We start from the raw sequence: 19,783 nt of genomic DNA on the forward strand, positions 1-19,783 counted from the left end.
TTTAAAAAAGTATCAAAGGGAAGGAAATTCCCCATCCTGTCCCATCAGTTATCATCCCCTTGCACAGTTAATCACTGTGACTAGTTTTTTTGTGCGATCTTCTCAATTTCTTGATGCATAAATAAGCACATAGGAATGTGAGGGGCACCTGGGTGGCTCAGGGGTTGAGCATCTGTCTTTGGCTCAGGTTGTGATCCTGGGATCCTGGGATTGAGTCCCACATCGGGCTCCTCACAGGGATCTTGCTTCTCCCTTTGCCTGTGTCTCTGCCTCTTTCTCTGTGTCTCTCATGAATAGATAAATAATATTTTTTAAAAAGCACACATAGGAATGTGAATTCTTACTCCCCCCACCCTTCCACAATGTTCCACACTGTATTTTTCCCACTGGCCACCGTATCTTGGAGATATTCTGTGGCAATATCCACAAGTTGATCTAGAGGATACATTTCTAGGATAGGACTTTCTGGGTCAAAAGGTGGAAATGTTGATAGCTAATGTCAAATTTCCCTTCCCAGGGGTTTTACCCATATACATCCCACCACCGAACCTGCTTTCCTTCCTTTGGCGGCAGAGTGGGTTTTGAGTCCTTCAGGGTTTGACAGGCTAACAGGTGAAAGTTGGGACACCTGTAGAAGTTTTAATTTGCATGTCTTTCACAAGTGTCACCGACTAGATGCTTAAGATCCATTTGCATTAGTCTTTTCTGAGCTGTCTCTTTCATCTAATGTGGATTATCCGGAAAGTCCAAGCTCAGCGCTTTGCACGTGCATCGGTGATGTCTCTGCAATCTTTGAGAAAATATACATATACCTTTATTTATAAAATAGCCATGCGACATTTTCTGAAAATAAAAGAAGTGCCGTCTGGGAGTCGCCCCTGAACAATATGAAAACACTACGGGTATTTTGAAATCAACTTTTGGCAAATGCAACGGAATCTGAGAATCACATCCCCAGAAATTCATGATGTTGTTTAAAGCAGCCTGGCTGAGGTTAAAACAAGACTAATTGGAGTCTTTGTAAATTTAGCATTTTTAGTCCTATAATAAATATATTTCCCATGAACCCACCTGTATCCCTCCCCAAATAGCACCTATGTGCTTCTCTAGTCTTGAAAAGAGCATAAAGAAGACCATAAGTGTTTTCAATCAGCTCTCCATGTGTCCCAAATATCCCCTCTGGGGGGGAACCCCATTCCCCAGGGGTCCCCAAATAGACACCACTCTGGGGACTTGGGAACCAGATAAAAGGCAGGGTGCTGTTTCTTTCCCCACCGATAGCGACCTTTGCCGAGGGAGGAATAGGTTGCAGGGGGACTTAGCTGCTGGCAAGCCTGGCCTGTGAACAACCACCTGTTTGAGAGAGGATCTGGAAGTTTTTGTTGTTTTTAATTCAAAAATAAAGATCATGGCCCTTACTAAATAGAAAACAGCTGTCTGCAAGTGACTTGCCCCACAGGCAAGACCCAGTCTGAGGCTTCTTGAGTGGCCGTCCCCACGGAGCCCTAGCACAGCCCAGGGTGGGGTTGGCAGGAGCTGGGGTTCAGCGTTTGTTGAGACAGTGGCGTCCCTGACAAGCACAGCTGTTTTCTTCCCCACCCATCCTTGCCCAGCTGGGAATCCGCCCAGGGAAACTGGCCCAGCTGGTGTGGCCTCTAATAAGTGGTTGGGTCATGAGGAGGAGGAGGAGGACCTGGGCTAGGAAGGAGTCGGGGGAGCCCCTAGGGGTTAATTTGCCCGCATAGCTCTCCGCTGACTCAAGTCTCGGCCTTCAGGCTCCCCCTGTGCTCCCGGCCCACCGGTCCATCCTTGGGAACTCCAGGATTCAAACTTTGGACCACTCCTTGGGCTTGGGAGGCTTGCAGAGACCTCTAGCCTCCACTCCTGTGCCTTGATGTTGCCACATTCCCCGGGACGATGCTTTCCTGTCATGTCCCCCAGAGATCCTAGGCCACAGCCTCTGAGATCAGCTTTTCCACCAGCGAAGACCTTACAGGCTGGTGATTTGGGGGCAGGAAGGCATATGCTTGCCCAGCTGTAGGCTCATGGGTGGTTGCTGAGATCCTGGGAAAGGTGCTTTGACCCCTGAGCCACTCCTTCTGTTTGTTCCTGCGAGCCAGCTAGAGAAGCCTGGGTGGGAACTCTGACCTGGACGAGTCCTGCCTTGGAGCCCCCATCCAGCCACTATAGGGCCCCATCTGGCCCCACCTGACTTCAGGTGGGTCACCTGGCAGATAGGGACCACACCTCAGGGCTGGTGACCCCATAGTACGAGGGGGACCACCTGTCTTCCCACCTTGCTCAGTTCCAGCCCGGAGGAGGGGGAAGTATCTGTTGAGGATAGCCCCCCATCCAGGGGGGGACATAGCTGTTGCTCCCAGAAAGGGTAGGCACCCCATTTTGTACCCTGGCCTGGAACATGGAGTTTGGGTTTGGGCCCAGAGCTCAGCTCCAGCCGCAGAGATCATCAGCCCCCAGCCGCCCCCAATGAAGCAGGTGGTGTGGGAGGTGGGGACGCCATCCAGGGTCCAGACTGCTGGCCCTGGGGTCTCGCCCCATCCAGGCTCCCCCCTCCCCCACCAGCCACGCTCAGCCCAGGGTGGCGCTCAGGCCTGCTTCCTCACCAGCAGCACCCAGGGCAGGATGGCGGCCACCACAGCCACCACGGCGACGAGCGTGATGAGCAGCAGGGCCCGCGAGCGGCAGCAGAAGGCCCGGCCTGCGCTGGGGGCCGGTGATGCCTCAGACAGCTCGGCCAGGCTGCGGCGGGGCAACACGCTGTCCTGCTCCCCCAGGGGCATCCCGTGGCGGCTGATGACAAAGACCTGGGGCTCCCGGACCAGGCCGGGTGGCAGGTCTGAGGGGGGCTGGGCGCCCTGGCTGGGGGCCGGCCTCCACACCTGGGGGTTCGTGTGGCCCAGGGCGTCGGGCAGGCCCACGGGCACGGCCAGGGTCTGCGAGCTCCGGTCCAGCACCGAGGGCCAGCGGGAGCTCTTCTTGCTGAGGAAGGTGACGTAGCGGCAGATGGGGCAGACGATAGTCCTCTGGACCTGGCCGTCCACGCGGGTGGAGAGCAGGTACTTGACCAGGCAGTCGTGGCAAAACACGTGGCCGCAGCTCAGCGTGCGGCTGGCACCCTCTAGGTCGCGGAACTTCTCGTAGCACACGGGGCACTCGCTGCCCGAGCTGTCTTTGCTCTCTCCTTCGGACATGGCCACTCTGCCAAGGCAGGGCCTTAGCTGCGGGAGGGAAGGGCCGGGAGCCACCAGCCCTCTCCCTCCTTCCCAACTCCCTCCCACCTGCCTTCTGCCCCCCTCTCTCTTGTCCTCCTCTGCTGCCCCTCCCCAGGTGTCTACTTGGCTTACACTGAGACTAGGACCTAGGGCCCAGGCCCCTTAGGAGGAGATGAGGGGGGCACCTCTACAAGGGGCTTTGGGAGACCCATAAGGAGCAACTCCAGCCCCGGGAAACTGGTTCGAGGTACATGGAATGTGTTGAAGTCTGACCTCCCTGATACCTCACCTGGGGACACTGACTTGGTGAGGTCATCACCTCACCTCTTCCTGCTTGGATGCCTGCAATGAAGGCAGCAGGATCCAGTTCCTAGGGGAAGCAGGCAGCTAAGCCAATGCTCCCCCCGACTCAGCCCGGTCTCCAGTATGGCTGTCCCCAGAGTGGTCATTTCCCAGAAGATCCTCTGCTGCTCCTCTATCTCCCTGCTCAGGGATTGGCTGATCCATTGGATTGCATCCAGCCATTGGATTGCATTCCTCTGTGCTAAGCGTGGCTATAAAGCAATGACTGTTTTGAAAATAAAGCTCAGAACTTACACATCCAAATGCCTGCTGGCCCTCTGTGTAGTCACGGCAGGGAGCTGTGGGCTCGTACCTCCGCCTGCCACAGCTCACTCATTCTTCACATTCTTACTGCGCTGCCTGAGGCAGTGAGAGAGAACCTCCTGGTTAACCTTGGCAAAGGCAGATTTTCATCCTTTGAGGATGTGTCTGATATGTTGGAAATGGCCAAAGTCACTGGGATCGAAGCCTGGTGAGAAAGTACAGGAGTGATCAATGGCATGATACTGTTTTAAATTGAATATACGGAGTCACCATAAAGTAATTAGGTGGGTTTTAAACATAATCTGAGACCCCAAAGGTGTTCTCAGCAACAGCAGAATTGTTGGATTAAGTACACAGCTCCTCAAGATGCTGGCTTTGAAGGCAGACACCAGCTTGGTATGTCCAAGTGTCCTCACTTAAGAGTCCCCCATATCAGGGCACCTGGGTGGCTCAGTGGTTGAACATCCTGGGATCAAGTCCCGCATCAGGCTCATCTCAGGGAGCCTGCTTCTCCCTCTGCCTGTGTCTTTGCCTCTCTGTCTTTCATGAATAAAGAAACAGAATCTTAAAAAAAGTCCCCTGTATCATAACTGTGTAGAATAAACTCATCTAGGTTAGCCTCTTTAGAAGGAATTGTGATCACCTGTCTTTGACATTTTCTTCCATCAAGGATGTAGACAAAAGACACCTGAACACACTGACAAATAGAACTCTGTGCCAGCCCCTAGACCCAAGAGATGACATAATGGGAACCAGATCAGTTACTAGAAAAAACTGTAGTTTCTCAAATCATAAATATTTTGGCATCTCTCTCCTCTCTTGGCTTGGTCCTAAGTGCATTTTGCCAAGTTGAAAATGCCCCATAAGGAATAAGGAGCAAAAATATGTAAAGGTGGGGATGGGGGAACTGGGACCTTGAAGACAGCTCCAAAACCTTTTCAAGCTTTGGTCTCTGGGTGATCAGTGTGGCCCCCAGGCTGGGGGTGAGGGTTTCAAGTGTTCAGACTCTGGAACTGAGTTCAAATCCTTGATATACCTATTATTGTCTGTATGACCTCAAGCAAATTGTTTAACCTGAGCCTGTTCCCCATCTCTAAGATGGGGGTAATAGTATTGTTTTCCTCTCAGAGTTGTTCAGAGTAATTTTTTTTGAGATTTCATTTATTTGAGAGAGACAGCGAGCATGAGCAGGGGGAGTAGTAGCAGGAAAGGGAGAAGCATACTCTCCGCTGAGCAGAGAGTCCAATGTGGGTCTCGATCCCAGGGCCCCAGGATCATGACTCGAACCAAAGGCAGATGCTTCACCTACTGAGCCACCCAGGTGCACCTGGAGTTGTTCAGAGTATTAAGTAAGCTAATGTGAGTGAAGAGTTTGGCGCACAGTACATGCTCAACAAATGGTAGATGTCATTGTTAAGGCCAGCCAAATCCTCTAGCATCTATCTTCTTCTTCTTTCCAGTTGTTCTTATTATGTAGACGATTAAAAAAAAAAATAACACACATCTCTGACAGAGGGAAGCCCCCGTCAAATTAGAGTAACTATACAAGATGATGAAGACCTGTGGCTCCCGGGGCAGACGGGGCAACAGGTCCAAGGAGGGATTAGATAAATGATGGGCAGTAGATAACAATCAAGATGGTGAATCCAATGTTTCTGTCATTTCTGTTTCATAACACACTTGCAGATGCCTAAACTAAACTGGGGTTTTCTCAAGGATGACCATGATTCTCTTAAGCCAACTTCTAATATGTCCCCCTGTATCTCACAGTGCCCCACAGGCATATGGCAGCAGTTCCATCCATCCACTGATCCGTTGATCCCTCCATTCTCCCACCCACCCATCCACTCATCCATCCAATTATTCAATAAATAGTTATTGCGCTCCTGCTGTGTGCTAGGCACTGACCTTTGGCATTGAAGATAAGCAGGTTCAAGAAGGTCCTTCATGAAACTTTAGAGTAGTGGATATGTATAACTGGTTTTGAAAAAGAGATTTTTTAAAAAAAGATTTTATTTATTTATTCATGAGAGACACACACAGAGAGAGAGAGAGAGAGAGAGAGGGAGGGAGAGAGAGAAAGAGAGAGAGGGACAGGCAGAGGGAGAAGCAGGCTCCAGACAGGGAGCCTGATGTGGGACTTGATCCTGGGTCTCCAGGACCAGGCCCTGGTCTGAAGGTGACGTTAAACCGCTGAGCCACCTCAGGTGCCCAAGATTTTTTTTTTTTTAAAGAAGGAATGGTGATAGGCAGCTGAAGTTGTTTGAGTAACTGAGAAGTAGGTATCAAGGTAGGCAAGAGAATTAAAGCAGATAGTTAAGAGAATGCTAGGGGAAGGAAGGGCTTTTGAGGTCATTTAGTCAAATCTAGTCTTATAGGGGAGCAGACGTAGGTCCAGAGAGGAGGAAATGACTTGGGTGAAGTCACTTGGGGAAGGTGACAGAGAGGGAGAAGGCTGAGAGAGAGAGAGAGAGAAGGACGCAGAGAGGAAATTCTATAGATGACATAGAGAACATTAGAGGAGTTCTATAGCTATATAGCTGAGTCAGGAAGCACTATCCTCTTCAGGAGGAGCAGGGGAGGGGGGAGGAGAGCCTCTAATAGTCATTGGAGTTTGAAGAAAAGTAAAAGGGATCCAGGGATACAGAAGACATTCCAGGTCCCCACTGGTGGCCTCCCTGGGCAATCCTTTCTTCTTCCTAGGCTTCAGAAGAGGCACGTCACTCATGCCTGGACAGTGCCACCCATCCCCACCTTCTACTGACCTCTCTTTCTCAGTCTTTCCCTGCCCACTCCCTCTCTTTCTCTTGATTCCACTCATTTTTGCTCCTTGAGTTCTTTTCCTGGGCATGCCTCTGTCTTGGGTGCTGGGGCCAGGGTTAAGGCAACAGAAGAAATGCAAGGACCATGCTCTAGTTTGGGTGCACTCTAGCTCAAATACAACATGAGATGTTCTATGCCAAAAGGCAACCCCACTGGTGCTTTAGGAAATGGTGGGAGAGGAGGGCTGGAAAGTCTTTCTAGGTGAGGTGGGACCAGTGTCGAGCTAGTAATAAATAATTATAACAGCGACCATTTATTGAACACTAATTATGTGCTTCGCATGTCGCATCCCTTCCTCATGCAATCCTGACAACAATTCTGGGAGGTAGATATTATCCTCATTTTACAGATGAGGAAACTGAGGCCCAGGGCTTAAGTAACTTCTTCAAAGTCACATGGCTGGGGCAGGATAGACCCAGGGCGCTAGGGATTGCCAGCTCTAGTGGGGGTTTGGATGTGCCTCCAAAGGAGAGCAGAGTGATGGAACAGGAGGTCCCAGCCCTCATACCTGTGCAGAAATACTGATTTAACAAATATCCACAGGGGGCACCTGGGTGGCTCAGTGGTTGAGTGTCTGCCTTCACCTCAGGTTGTGATCCCAGGGTCCTGGGATCGAGTCCTGCATAGGGATCCCCGCAGGGAGCATGCTTCTCCCTCTTGCCTATGTCTCTGCCTCTCTCTCATGAATAAATAAATAATTTTTTTTAATCCACAGATGAAAATACCTTCTGGGAGCTCCAGAATCCAGCTTTTTTTGTGTCTAGCATATCTTGTAAAGTGGTTTAAAAAAAAAAAAAAGAAAAAGAGGAAAAGATTAAACTTGCTTCACCTTGGTAAAGTCCCTCCTGAGAGTGACTCTAAACAAGGTTGTCACTCCAGCCACCTGTGAGGCAGGGTTTGGGCCAGCCAAGGGGCGCTGACCTCATGAAGCCCCAGTGCCCCACTTCACCCAGAGCAGCAGCCTATCGAGAGGGCTGTTTGGGGGAATCATCAGCCCAGGAGATTCCTGCCTCCCCACTTCGGGACTGTGAGCCCCTGAGGCAGAGAGATGCTTCTGGGCTTCCCTCCTGGATTTCCAAAGCAAGGCCCTGTGGCTTCGGCTGTGACCACTCCCTAGATACCACACACACACACACACACACACACACACACACTCCCACACCCCTGTGTTATTCCAGTTTCAGTCCAGAACCTCGCCACGCTCTGGCTGGATCCCACTCCTTCCCCGCCCCCAGCCAGGCCCCCAGACTCACTTTGCTGGGATCAGCATCCACCTCTCCACCACGTCCTCCACGGAGCAGATCTGAGCCACCCACAGGTGCTGGGCAGACAGCACGTCTTCCTGCTGCTGTTACTGTGACAGCCGCCGCTGAGGCATTTCCTAATGACTGAGCAGGTCTGGAGGACAGCGGAGGGAAGTGAATGTCGCCCAACCCGTTTGAGGCCAGGAGGCTCTTGGCGTTGCCCAGGGCTTTGGCAGCTGCTGGAGTCAGGTGATCTTGACCGGGATGTTCGGAGAGGAGCCCCCGATCTAAGGGGGAGCCCAGGGATGAGTCTCCCAGTGGAGGCAGTGACCCAGGACCCAGGGTGGGCTCCCTATGGGTGGGTCTCCCGATTCCAACAATAAGAAATTTATCCTCATGGTCCTTCACCCTCCCGGACCCATTTCAGTGATCCTCTTCCCAAACCCCTGCTCCGTTGCCATGCACTGGATGGGGCGGGGGGTCACAACAGCCTCAGGGAGGCCACAACACCCAACATCATATACAAATATCTGGGTGGTGTGTCCATATGCATTTGCCATTCATCGAGCACTCAAAGGGACTCAGAGCTCCCAAGACCAAACACCATGGTGGTAAAGAATGAGGCAGAGTAGGGGATCCCTGGGTGGCTCAGCGGTTTAGCGCCTGCCTTTGGCCCAGGGCGCGATCCTAGAGTCCCGGGATTGAGTCCCACGTCGGGCTCCCGGCATGGAGCGTGCTTCTCCCTCCTCCTGTGTCTCTGCCTCTCTCTCTCTCTATGTCTATCATAAATAAATCTTAAAAAAAAAAAAAAGAAGAATGAGGCAGAGTAAACCAATGAATTAGAAACATGAACCTGCCTGGAAAGAAATCCCTGACATCATGGGGAATAGGGATAAATTTCCAAACAATTTGTAAAATATGATTCTATTTATGGAAATTATATATTTTTATAGCAAAAAAATCTGGAATATGATATATCAACCTTGAAAGTAGTTATCTCTGGAGGGACTTTCTAACTTATGCATTTCTGTGGTATTTGAATTTTCATCCTGCTTATTTTGTGATGAGAAATAATCAAGAATAAGGCAGGAACAAAGAGGGTGACAGAGAACAACTGGATACCATTTGAGGGATTCTCTCCCAGTTTTCTCAGGGCTGGAGGCCCAGTCCTCAAAAAATTGGTTTTCTTCTGAAAAAGGAGCTTCCTGGATCCAAGGCATAGTGTGCGACTTGCGTGAGTGTGACTCAATACGGTGCCCCAGGATGGCCCCTCCTGACCTGTCCCATCATGGTCTGTCTCCACAGGGACCCAGAGGCCGGTTGGGTAGGGTAGTCAAGGCGGTGCACCCAGCCACCTCGCCCAGGGACATGGGGATGGCTGAGTGCCAACTGTCACGACAGTCTCTTATGTTCTTTCTCCAAGAGCTGAAGGGGAGGAGTTTCAGGCAGTCCTAGATTTAGCAAATAAAAATGCAGACTGCCTTGGGGAAATGTGTATTTCAGACAAACAACAAATACTTCTTTTAAGTATGAGCATCCTCAGTTCAGTAATTGGGACCTACTTATACTAAAAAATTATTCGTTCTTTATCTAAAATTCAAATTTCACTGGACAATTTTGTATGTTTCATTCTGCATCTTCTCTCGTCTGAGAGGGCTCCCCAAATTTCTGTCCTTCCATCAGCACTACCAGGGGTCCCTTCAATAGTGGGGCAATAGTTTGGCTTATGACTCTGCCTAGGGCTTCTGGGAGAAAAGGAGACTTATCCTCTGTGCCCTGTATGTCCCTGGGGGAGGGGACTGATCCAGGCTGGCCTGTCTTTAGATTAATGTGATGTGACCCTGGGGTGACAGGAAGTTCCTGGAGCCCCCAAATCTCTTCTACTAGCTCTGCCATGAAGCTTGACTTTGAAGATAACTTCGAATGAATACTTATTACCATAGTCTGTTATGGTTTTGTGTTCCAAAATAAGAATTTAACTTTGGAATTTATATATATATGTATGTATAAATAAACATGTGCACATGTGTGTGTGCACATGTACCCCTCCCGCCCGAGACAGGAAATACATCAGGTGGAGAAACCTTAGCTTTACTTTGTCAGGTTGGCTCTATCATCTTGCCCCCGAGAAGGTGGGACATAGGACTATTAGGTTTTGACAGGCAAAGGGGAATTAGCCATCAGGGAAGGTTGAGATCACAGGTAAGTTAGCCAGAAGTACACTTGCTCTGTGTTTATATAAAGAGAATGTGCCATGTTCCTTTGGGTAAGTTACTTAATCCTTTTGTGTCTCAGTTGCTTCATCTGAAAAATGGGGATAATATTACCTACTCTCTAGGATCATGGTGATTCAATGAATGGGTGCAAATAATGTGCCTGAAACCACGCCTCTTATATGTTAAGGGCTTGGTCAACCTTACCCCCTACAATCATCATTGTCATCATCACAGCAAAAAGAGAAGGCTGAAGAGCGATAAGAGGACTTGAACAATTTTTACTTCGAGGGTCTGAGCCGATCAGTCCTGCCAATCTCACCACCCCAATTTATAGTGTCCTGTCTTTCTCAGCAGAGAGGACAAATGGACGCTGAAGGGTGGAAGGCTAGTTTTCAGCTCAGGGAGGGATGGGACCAGTGGCTTTTGCTCTGGTCGGGCCACATTGGAGAGTTGTGTCCAGTTTTGGGGACACATTAGGGGTGGTGTTGCTGGGGGACCAATGTGTGTTCTGGGGAAGAAGCCAGCTAGGTTAGGGATGGGTCTGGGGACCATTGCGACCCCATAAGACCTTCCTTGGAGAGACCTCTCTGAGCATAGGGAGCCTCCAGACAAGAATAGAATCCTGACTGAGGCTGGCTGACTTGACAAATGACTGGAAGTATAGTTTGTGCATGCAATGAATGGCTGGATCAGGACAGAGGTTCTCAAATATCAGAATCATCTAGAGAACTGATGAAAGATACGGATTCTGAGGTCCTACCTCAGGACCTAGCAGACCTTGGGAGAGGCCTAGGAAACTATATTTTATATTAATTTTTTAATTGGATGGACAAATGAGTGGATGGATATAATGTAAGAATACTGCATGCTAGTGGAATCTGAGTATTGCATGTATGGGTTCTCCATAAAATTCTTTGAACTTTGCTGTATGTTTGGAAATAACAATAAATGCTGGAAAAATGATTTAATTTCTTGAATAAGTAATGTATCCAGATGATTTTTAAAATGTGGGGCGCCTGGGTGGCTCAGTTGGTCAAAGCATCTAACTCTTGGTTTCAGCTCAGGTCATGATCTAATGGGTCTTGGGATCGAGACTTGTGTCAGACTCTGTGCTTGAGGATTCTCTCCCTCTGCCCCCCTCCGCTCCCCCGTATTTGCTTGCTCTCTCTCACACATTCTCTCTCTAGAATAAAGAAATCTTTAAAAAAATTTTTTTAAAAAGAAAGAACAAGTGATAGAAGTCCTGCAGTAGAGATTCTCTCCCCTTCTTTTTCCTTCCTTGTCTGCCCATTTTCTGTGTGTCCCAAAAAGTCACCACTAACTCACACCCAACAGGGTGGCTATTATAAAAAACAAAGAAAACAAAATACCCAGAAAGAACCAATATTGGCAGGAACGTGGAGAAATTCAAACCTTTTGGCACTGCTGGTGACAATGTAATATGGTGCAGCCACTGTGGGAGACATTGTGATGGTTTCTCAAAAAAACTAAATGTAGAGTTACCATATGCTCCAGCAACCCTACTTGTGAATCTATACCCAAAAGAACTGAAAGCAGGGATGCAAACAGATATTTGCATACCCGTGTTTATAGTTCACAACAGCTGGAAGGTGAAAGCAACCGACGTCCATTCACCAACAGGTGAATAGGTAAATAGCACGTGGCATATGCGTGTAATGGAATAGTACTCAGCTTTAAACAAGACGAACATTCTGACACAAGCTCCCACATGGATGAATTTTGAGGACACTATGCTGAGTGAAATAAGCCAGCCATGAAAGGACAAATACTGTATGATTCCATTTACATGATGTTCCTAGAGGACTCTGATTTATAGGCACAGAAAGGGGAATGGTGGTGGCCAGGGACTGGAGGAGGGGGTATGGGGCATCATTTCTTAATGGGTCCAGAGTTTCAGTTTGGGAAGAAGAAAAATGTTCTGGAGATGGATGGTGGTGGCCGTGCAGCAATGTGAATGTGCTGAATGCCACTAAACATGGTTAAGATAGTAAATTTCATATTGTACGTGTTTTGTCACAATTCTTAGAAGAGATAACCACTGTCATTAGTGGTTATTCTTGTGTATCTTCTTTATATCTGCAGAGAAAATACAGATCTTGATTTGTATTCCTTTCTCACTTTTTTTTTTTTCGCCAAAAGATAGCGCTCCACATGCACGCTTCTGCATCTTGCATATCCTACTTGAACTGACATCTTGGAGCTTTCTCCATGATCACACATGTACAGTGCGGTTTTGGAATCCAAGATTTTAGCAACTTCTCCAAGTAACGTCAAGGGGTGGCCTGTCTGGGAACCTCTCCCAGGCCAGAGGTTGGGGTTGGGGTCCTGGGTAGCTTGGACCTCCATCCTCACTCCTTCCTCTAGGATGGGTAGAGGAGGACCAGAAGCTGAGGTGGCTCTTTCAGACAGAGGCATCCCTCTGTAGCATCCCCCAGGGAGATGGGATTCCCTGCAGATCTTGGCTCTCTTGCTCCCCTGGAGAGACTCCAGATGTGTGGTAGCAGGGGCACACTACACCCTCTGCTCCACCTTCTCTCCACCTGCTGTGGGGATGGGTGGGGCTGCTAGGCAGGGGCTGCCCTAAGAGAATGGAGTCACTCCTGCCATTCAGAACCTTATGCCAGGGCCAATCATTTAAGGAGAATAGTAAAGTGGGTCACCCTAAGTATTGAAGGCTAAAAAGGATGGAGGGGCCAAGGGGAGGAGACCTGGAGCTAGAGGCAGTGGAGGGTGGAGGGGGTAAGAGAGGAGAAGGAAGAATGGGATGAAGGTTAAGGCCGACCTCTGCTAGAACAGAGGCTCTTGGTCTTTAGATCACTGCCATCCGTGAACAGACACCTGACAATGATCTTCCCCAGCTGAACATGCAGCTGTGGGCACACCTGGAGCAAGGACTGGGACCTGATCAGGGGTACCGAGGGCTGTGTTTGGTTAGGAGGCAGGAGACCATTGCCCTGACTGTCCATATTCCGGCAGTGGAGGTTTGCTCCATCCTGGCTCTGGATGAGGCTGGAGTCATATAAAGGGGGGCAGGGTAGGAGATGGGGGGCAATTTGTCTGTGTCCCTGTGCATGCTCACAGTGGTTGTAATTAAATGATGCCTGTGTGGCAGGAGGTGGGTGTCTCCTTGCCGTGCTTGAGCGTGTGTGCGTGTGTGTATGTGTGTGTGTACATGACCCTCGACCCCCCTCCTGCTCTGCCTCCACTCGTCAGCTTCTTGATTGGCCTGAGGAATGTGGGCAGATGGGAAAGGCAAACCCAGGAGGGCAGAGGACCCCAAAGTATGGAGCAGAGGAGCCTCTGGTTCCCAGGGAAGCCCATGCAGAGACTAAGGCTTTAGTCATCCCTGAAGATCCTCTCCGGCACCAGCCAGCATAGTCCAGCCACTTGGACCTCCTTGGTGAGGCCACACACACCACCCCTGCCCAGTGTGGCCAGAGGAGGACCCAGAATTAGGTGCAGCCCTGGTGGTCTCCCCATCCCCGTGCATCCGTTGGACCCTGGCCCTGCTTCGTGCCAGCTAACTCTGGGACCTGCTTTGGGGTTTCAGTCATTCACACTCCTATAAACTTCCTGGGCTCACCTCCTCCCCAAAGGCTGCCCAGGCCTCTGAAATCTCTGCCTTCCCTGTTCCCTTCATTCTACCTCCTTGGGCTCTCCTCATTTATGACATAGCCTAGGGCTGCTGGTAGCACAGGTGAAACCAGGGGCCTTTGGACAGAAAACAAAGATGCCCCTTGTCTGGGTTGAAAGCAGCCCTGCCCAGGCACACGGCTTGGTAGGCAGAATAAGGGCCTCTTTTCATTCCTAACTACCCCCTTGGCCCTCAGCCTTCTTAGCCCAACTGTACCATGGTATGCAGCAGCCACAGAGCATTTTCACCGGTGTCTCCCCTTCCCTCCCTCCCTCCAAGGACTTCTGTGGCTCCCTACAGCCCTCCGTGCAAAGCCCACACTCAGCCAGCCCACAAGGCTCTCATCACCCTCCCCTTGGGTGCCTCATACCACACACTGTGGCCACAGAGATGGCTCTCAGTTCATCACCTGCCCCTCCCACCTGCATCTCTACCTTTTAAGACCTTCAAGGAGGGGTGCAGGACAGTGGCCAGGTATCCTTAGAGACCAATAAATCAATGTTTTTTAAATGAATAGATCTACCTTCACAAGCCTAGTTCAAGTGTGTGGGGCTAGGGGCTGGCGTGGTGTGCAAGGCAAGCCCGGGAAACATGGTTGTTCAACTCTCTGTTGGACACCCCTTTGGAATCTACATGAAAGTTCCCTCCTCAAAGTCATAATAGACTTGAGAACCTCCAATGTGGCTGGACACAGGAGAATGAGCCCACCTTCTGGTCAGAGCCTTACGTTAGCCTTCTTCCTTCACTAATGTTGTCTTTGAAAAGGCATGGTCCTTCTACAGGAGGTGAGTGTGGGAAGGGGAGGGATGATGGTCTGGGGAAGAGGGAGGAATGCCCCACTACCTAGCGGTGTGTCTTCAGTGATTTTTGCAGTATCAAAATGCCATGTGTACAATTGTTTACTTGATTTGTCTTTTTAAAAAAAGATTTTACTTTTTTATTCATGAGAGACACACACAGAGAGAGGCAGATATATTGGAAGAGGGAGAAGCAGGCTCCCTGTGGGGAGCCTGATGTGGGACTCGATCCCAGGACCCTGAGCTGAAGGTGTCAGACCCTCAACCACTGAGCCACCCAGGTGCCCCACTTGATTTGTCTTGAAAAAAGAAATAGAATCACATTTTAAACTTAAGTATGTATTCTGACCTCCGAAGCACCTATACCTTTGAAATCACACTTCTGATACTCTAATTATACTTTTTTTTAAAAAAAGATTTTATTTTATTATTTTTTTATGATAGTCATACAGAGAGAGAGAGAGAGAGAGAGGCAGAGACACAGGCAGAGGGAGAAGCAGGCTCCACGCACCGGGAGCCCGACGTGGGATTCGATCCCGGGTCTCCAGGATCGCGCCCTGGGCCAAAGGCAGGCGCCAAACCACTGCGCCACCCAGGGATCCCTAAAAAAAGATTTTAAAAAAGAGTAAGTTCTATACCAAGCGTGCAGCTCAAAGTCATAACCCAGAGATCAAGAGTGGTAGGCTCCACCGACTGAGTCAGCCAGGCGCCCCCAATTCTATTTTTAATAAGTAGCACATTTAATACCTACTGTTGAATAGGAAAAAAAAAAAAAAAACTAAAACAAAACAAAAGCAAGGTTTTCCAAGAGCCCTTTGGCCCGGAAGCGCAGAAGCCACAGAGTACGATCAAAGTAGAGAAGTCCTCCTGAAAGGAGACAGCTTGGGGGATCCCTGGGTGGTGCAGCGGTTTAGCGCCTGTCTTTGGCCCAGGGCGCGATCCTGGAGACCCGGGATCGAATCCCACGTCGGGCTCCCGGTGCATGGAGCCTGCTTCTCTCTCTGCCTCCCTCTCTCCCTCTATCATAAATAAAAAATAAAAACTTAAAAAAAAAGGACGTGAGGCTGAGATTGGCAAGGACCGGGGTGCGGGGTGTGGGCGGAGGCAGAGAAGCAGGAGTGGGGGCAGCGGGCGCGGCGAGCAGGAAGGCTGGGAGGAATGCCCCAGCCCGCGGGTCTGCCCACCTGCCGCTCACCTGCTCCGCGAGAGCTCCCGCCCCCTTGCCTCTGAAACTCACTGGCCTTGCGGGTCTCTAACCCCAGGTCCTGAAGCGCTCTGAGACAGGTGCGGAATGGGAGCCCGAAGAAGCAGGCAGGGAAGTTTGATTTCAGGGCTCTTAAGTAGAAGAGAGACCTCTCCCCACTTCCTGGTGGTGGTGGCAGGAGAAAGAGAGCTGGGAAACAAAACAAAACAAATAACAACTGAGGCTTTGATGGAGGATTTACTTGAGTCTTCGCTCTTTATCCCAGAACTGAAAACCTCCCTGACAATTGAGAGTCCTCAGTGCTTGAGACGGGTGAGGCCAGAGTCAGGGGCAGACTCGGGAGTGAAAGAAAATTATATTTTTTTCTGATTATAAAACGAGAACTGCCCTTGGAGAGAAAATGTAGAAAATTCATAAAAGCACAAACGAAGAAGAAAACACATAAGCTCTACACCATCTCTCCAGGTAGCTTCCATAAATATTTTGGCGTTTATTCTTCCAGCCTACTTGGATATAATGATATATTTACCATAATTATATATTATATAATATATGATTATAATAAGATAATAAGTGGGAAGGATCGCATTGTGTAAATACTTTTAGGACCTGATTTTTTTCAGTTGTTGTCTTGTGGTCCCCAATAAACAGTCTTTTACGCCCTCATTTTTTTTTAAGAGAGAGAGAGAGAGAGAGAGAGAGAGAGAATCTTAGGCAGATTCCAAGCCCAGTGTAGAGCCGGAGGAGGGGCTTGAACTCACCAACCTGACAGAAAACAAAAGTTGGTACTTACCTGACTGAGCCACCGAAGCACCTCTATGCCCTCATTTTTAATAGATGTAGTCACTTATTTAATCTATTGATTGATACTTGTTTTCAATTTCCCCTACTATAAAAAATTGTTGCAGGAAGTGTTTTTTTTTAAGGACTTATTTGAGAGAGAGTGTATGTGAGTGGGGTGGGGTAGAGAGAAAGGGAGAAGGGGAAACAGACTCGCTGTGGAGAAAATGATATTAGTATTATTGTACACAGACTCTACTGTATTCAAGAAAGTAAAAGGATAACTAGAAATAGTTTTCAAAAAATTTTTTAAAGGTTTTGGTTTTCCAATTTATTTATTTATTTTGAATGAGAGAGAGAGGCAGAGGGAGAGGGAGAGGGAGAGAATTCCAAGCAGTCTCCATGCCCAGTATGGTGCCTGATGTGGAGCCCAATCTCCTGACCCTAAGACCGTGACCTGGGCTGAAATCAAGAATCAGATGCTCAACCATATGAGCCATCCAGGTGTCCCTAATTAATTTTTAAATTTGAGTATTGTTGACACACAATGCTACATTAATTTTAGATGTACAACATAATGATTCAACTTCTTTATATGTCGTGCTACTCTTCACAAGTGTAGCTATCACCTGTCACCATACAATGCTAATACAATATCATTGACTATATATTCCCTATGCTATGCTATTTTCCCCATGACTTATTCACTCTATAACTGAAAGCCTGCACTTGCCATCCCCTTCACCCATTTTGCCCATCCTCTATCCATAGAAACAATTTTTAAAGAGAACCAAATAGAGGGATGCCTGAGTGGCTCCCCCATTGAGCATCTGTGTGCCTTCAGCTCAGGGTGTGATCCTGGGATACTGGGATCAAGTTCTACATTGGGCTCCCTGCAGGGAGCCTGCTTCTCCTTTTACCTGTGTCTCTGCCTCTGTCTGTGTGTCTCTCATGAATGAATAAATAAAATGAATAAATAAAATCTTTTAAAAAATAAAGAGAACCAAATAGAAATTCTAAAACTGAAAAATACAATTACTGAAAAAAAAAACCCCACTATAGATGGGTTTAAGGTTAGATACAACAGAAGAGAAAATTAGTAAACTGAAAGATAGTTCAGTAGCAAATAGACAAGCTGAAGCATGGAGTGGGGAAAAAAGGGGGGCAAAACATGGAGGGGGGAAAAGCACGGACAATATGTACATCAGAGAATATGGAATGTGGTGTAAAGATCTAGATACATTTAACTGGAAGCATTCAAGTAAAGGAGTGTTAGTGATCAGTTTAGAAGCAGTGGTTGAAGAGTTACTGATCACAAATGCTACAATGTTAATGAAGATGTTAAACCACAAGTTCAACAAATGACAAATCTCAAGCAAAATAAAAAAAAAAATTCCCGCATAGGCACATTGTAGTAAAACTTCTGAAAACCAAAGACAAAGAGAATCTTTGAAAACTGGCTGAGAGAAAAAAAAAAAAGACAAGAAAAAGAAAATTGGCTGAGAGAAAAAAGACACCTTACTTTTAGGGGAGCAGTAACAATATTGACGGCTGATTTGTAAAATAAATGATGGGATTCAGGAGACAGTGGAAGTCAAGGCTATGTTTTATAATCTTTAAATGAGGGATCCCTGGGTGGCTCATTGGTTTGGCGCCTGCCTTTGGCCCAGGGCACGATCCTGAAGACCCAGGATCGGGTCCCACGTCGGGCTCCCGGCATGGAGCCTGCTTCTCCCTCCTCCTGTGTTCTGCCTCTCTCTCTCTCTCTCTCTCTCTCTCTCTCTCTCTCTCTATGTCTATGGTAAATAAATCTTTAAAAAATATATAATCTTTAAATGACTGAAAGAAAACAACTGCCAATCTAGAATTTTATATGGAGAAAAATAGTTTTCAAAAAATGAAGGTGAAACAAAGAGGCTTACAAATGAAAGCAAAGAGTATTCATTGAGAAGAGAACTATGCTAAAAATACTAAAGGATTTAGTATTTAGGCTCTTTAGGCTGAATGAAAATGATCCCAATGGGAGCAAAGAATGAATGAATGAATGAATGAAGAAGGTACATGTGTAGGAAAAATATATGAATATTGGCTGCACAGAAAAAAAATCTTAAGAGTTTAAAAATATGTGAAACATTAAAATACTCTACATTAATAACATAAAGCAGGCAGGGGATAGATAGAATTAAACTGTAAGATTCTCGAATTATTTGGGGAGTGGGAAAAGTATAACTTCTAATGGATTAATAATTCAAAGATGCACATAGTTTCTTGATAACCATTAAAAGAATAGTAAAAGAATGTACAATTCATTATGAAGCTAATAGTGGAAAAAGAGAAATAATTTTAAAAATCAAATTTAAAAGAACGTAAGAAAAGCTTGGGGGCACCTGGCTGGCTCAGTCAGAAAAGCCTATGACTTTTGATCTTGGGATCATGATTTTGAGCCCCACACTGGATGTAGAGATGACTTAAATAAGCAAATAAGCTAAAAAAATAGAATATAAAAAGGTTTAAAATAGGGACATTTCTTAAAAATGCCCTTGCTATTTGATTTTCTTCTGCCATGAACTTACTATATCTTTTGTTCAGCTTTCTAGCTGGTTGCTTTCCTTTTCTTTTTTCTTTTCAGTATTAGTAGTGCTTTATTTCTTTACATTACTCTTTACTGGAATTTATATTAGTGTAAGTGGATGAGAATTTCAATTAAATTGTTTTGCCAAATAGCTAATGTTTTTTTTTTTTTTTTATTGGAGTTCAATTTGCCAACATATAGCATAACACCCAGTGCTCATCCCGCCAAGTGGGCTTTCCTTTTCTTATTGATTTTAGATGGATGTAAATAGAGGTAAATAGAGATATGTGGGTGTGAATGTTGTAAATACCTTCTGGTAGAGATCAGTTTTAAATTCTGATGCCTTAGCTCGAACACTATGCTCCTGCTTTGACCACTCGCTCTGATGTCAGTGAGAAGAGGAATGAAGTCGGTTGAAGTCTTATGTTCTGCATCCAGTAGGAGCTCAAGAAATGGCTATTGAAATGAACTGAATTGAGAAGGTCATTATGCTCATCCACTACCGGGCCCCGCATTGTTATCACGTATAGAGGAAGGAGTTATCTGAACCAGTGACAAGAATAGTGGAGAGTGGATGTGGAAGGCAGGAGCAGAAGTCAACCAGGTTGGCAAGAACTGAGAGAACCCCTGAGAGACAGCTCAGCCAGCCCCAG

The 19,783-nt window shown here is 47.5% G+C and overlaps 1 protein-coding gene across 4 annotated transcripts; it reads right to left on the reverse strand.

The window, feature by feature from the left end:
• Positions 1-791: 791 nt before the first annotated feature.
• On the reverse strand, positions 792-8,058 carry RNF222 (ring finger protein 222). Of its 4 annotated transcripts, none has more exons than XM_072732057.1 (4): positions 7,916-8,038; positions 5,748-5,816; positions 3,831-4,044; positions 792-3,219 (listed from the first exon to the last, which is right to left on the reverse strand). In XM_072732057.1, exon 4 carries the CDS (start codon positions 3,210-3,212, stop codon positions 2,607-2,609), a length of 606 nt encoding a protein of 201 aa, XP_072588158.1. In that variant the 5' UTR covers positions 3,213-3,219; positions 3,831-4,044; positions 5,748-5,816; positions 7,916-8,038; the 3' UTR covers positions 792-2,606. The 4 variants fall into 4 exon arrangements, with proteins under 4 accessions (XP_072588158.1, XP_072588161.1, XP_072588157.1 ...); XM_072732060.1 differs by having other exon boundaries at positions 792-3,239; positions 7,916-7,985; XM_072732056.1 differs by lacking the exon at positions 5,748-5,816 and having other exon boundaries at positions 7,916-8,058.
• Positions 8,059-19,783: the final 11,725 nt, after the last annotated feature.

This window comes from Vulpes vulpes, chromosome 12 (assembly GCF_048418805.1).
Source record: "Vulpes vulpes isolate BD-2025 chromosome 12, VulVul3, whole genome shotgun sequence".
Lineage (NCBI taxonomy): Eukaryota > Metazoa > Chordata > Mammalia > Carnivora > Canidae > Vulpes > Vulpes vulpes.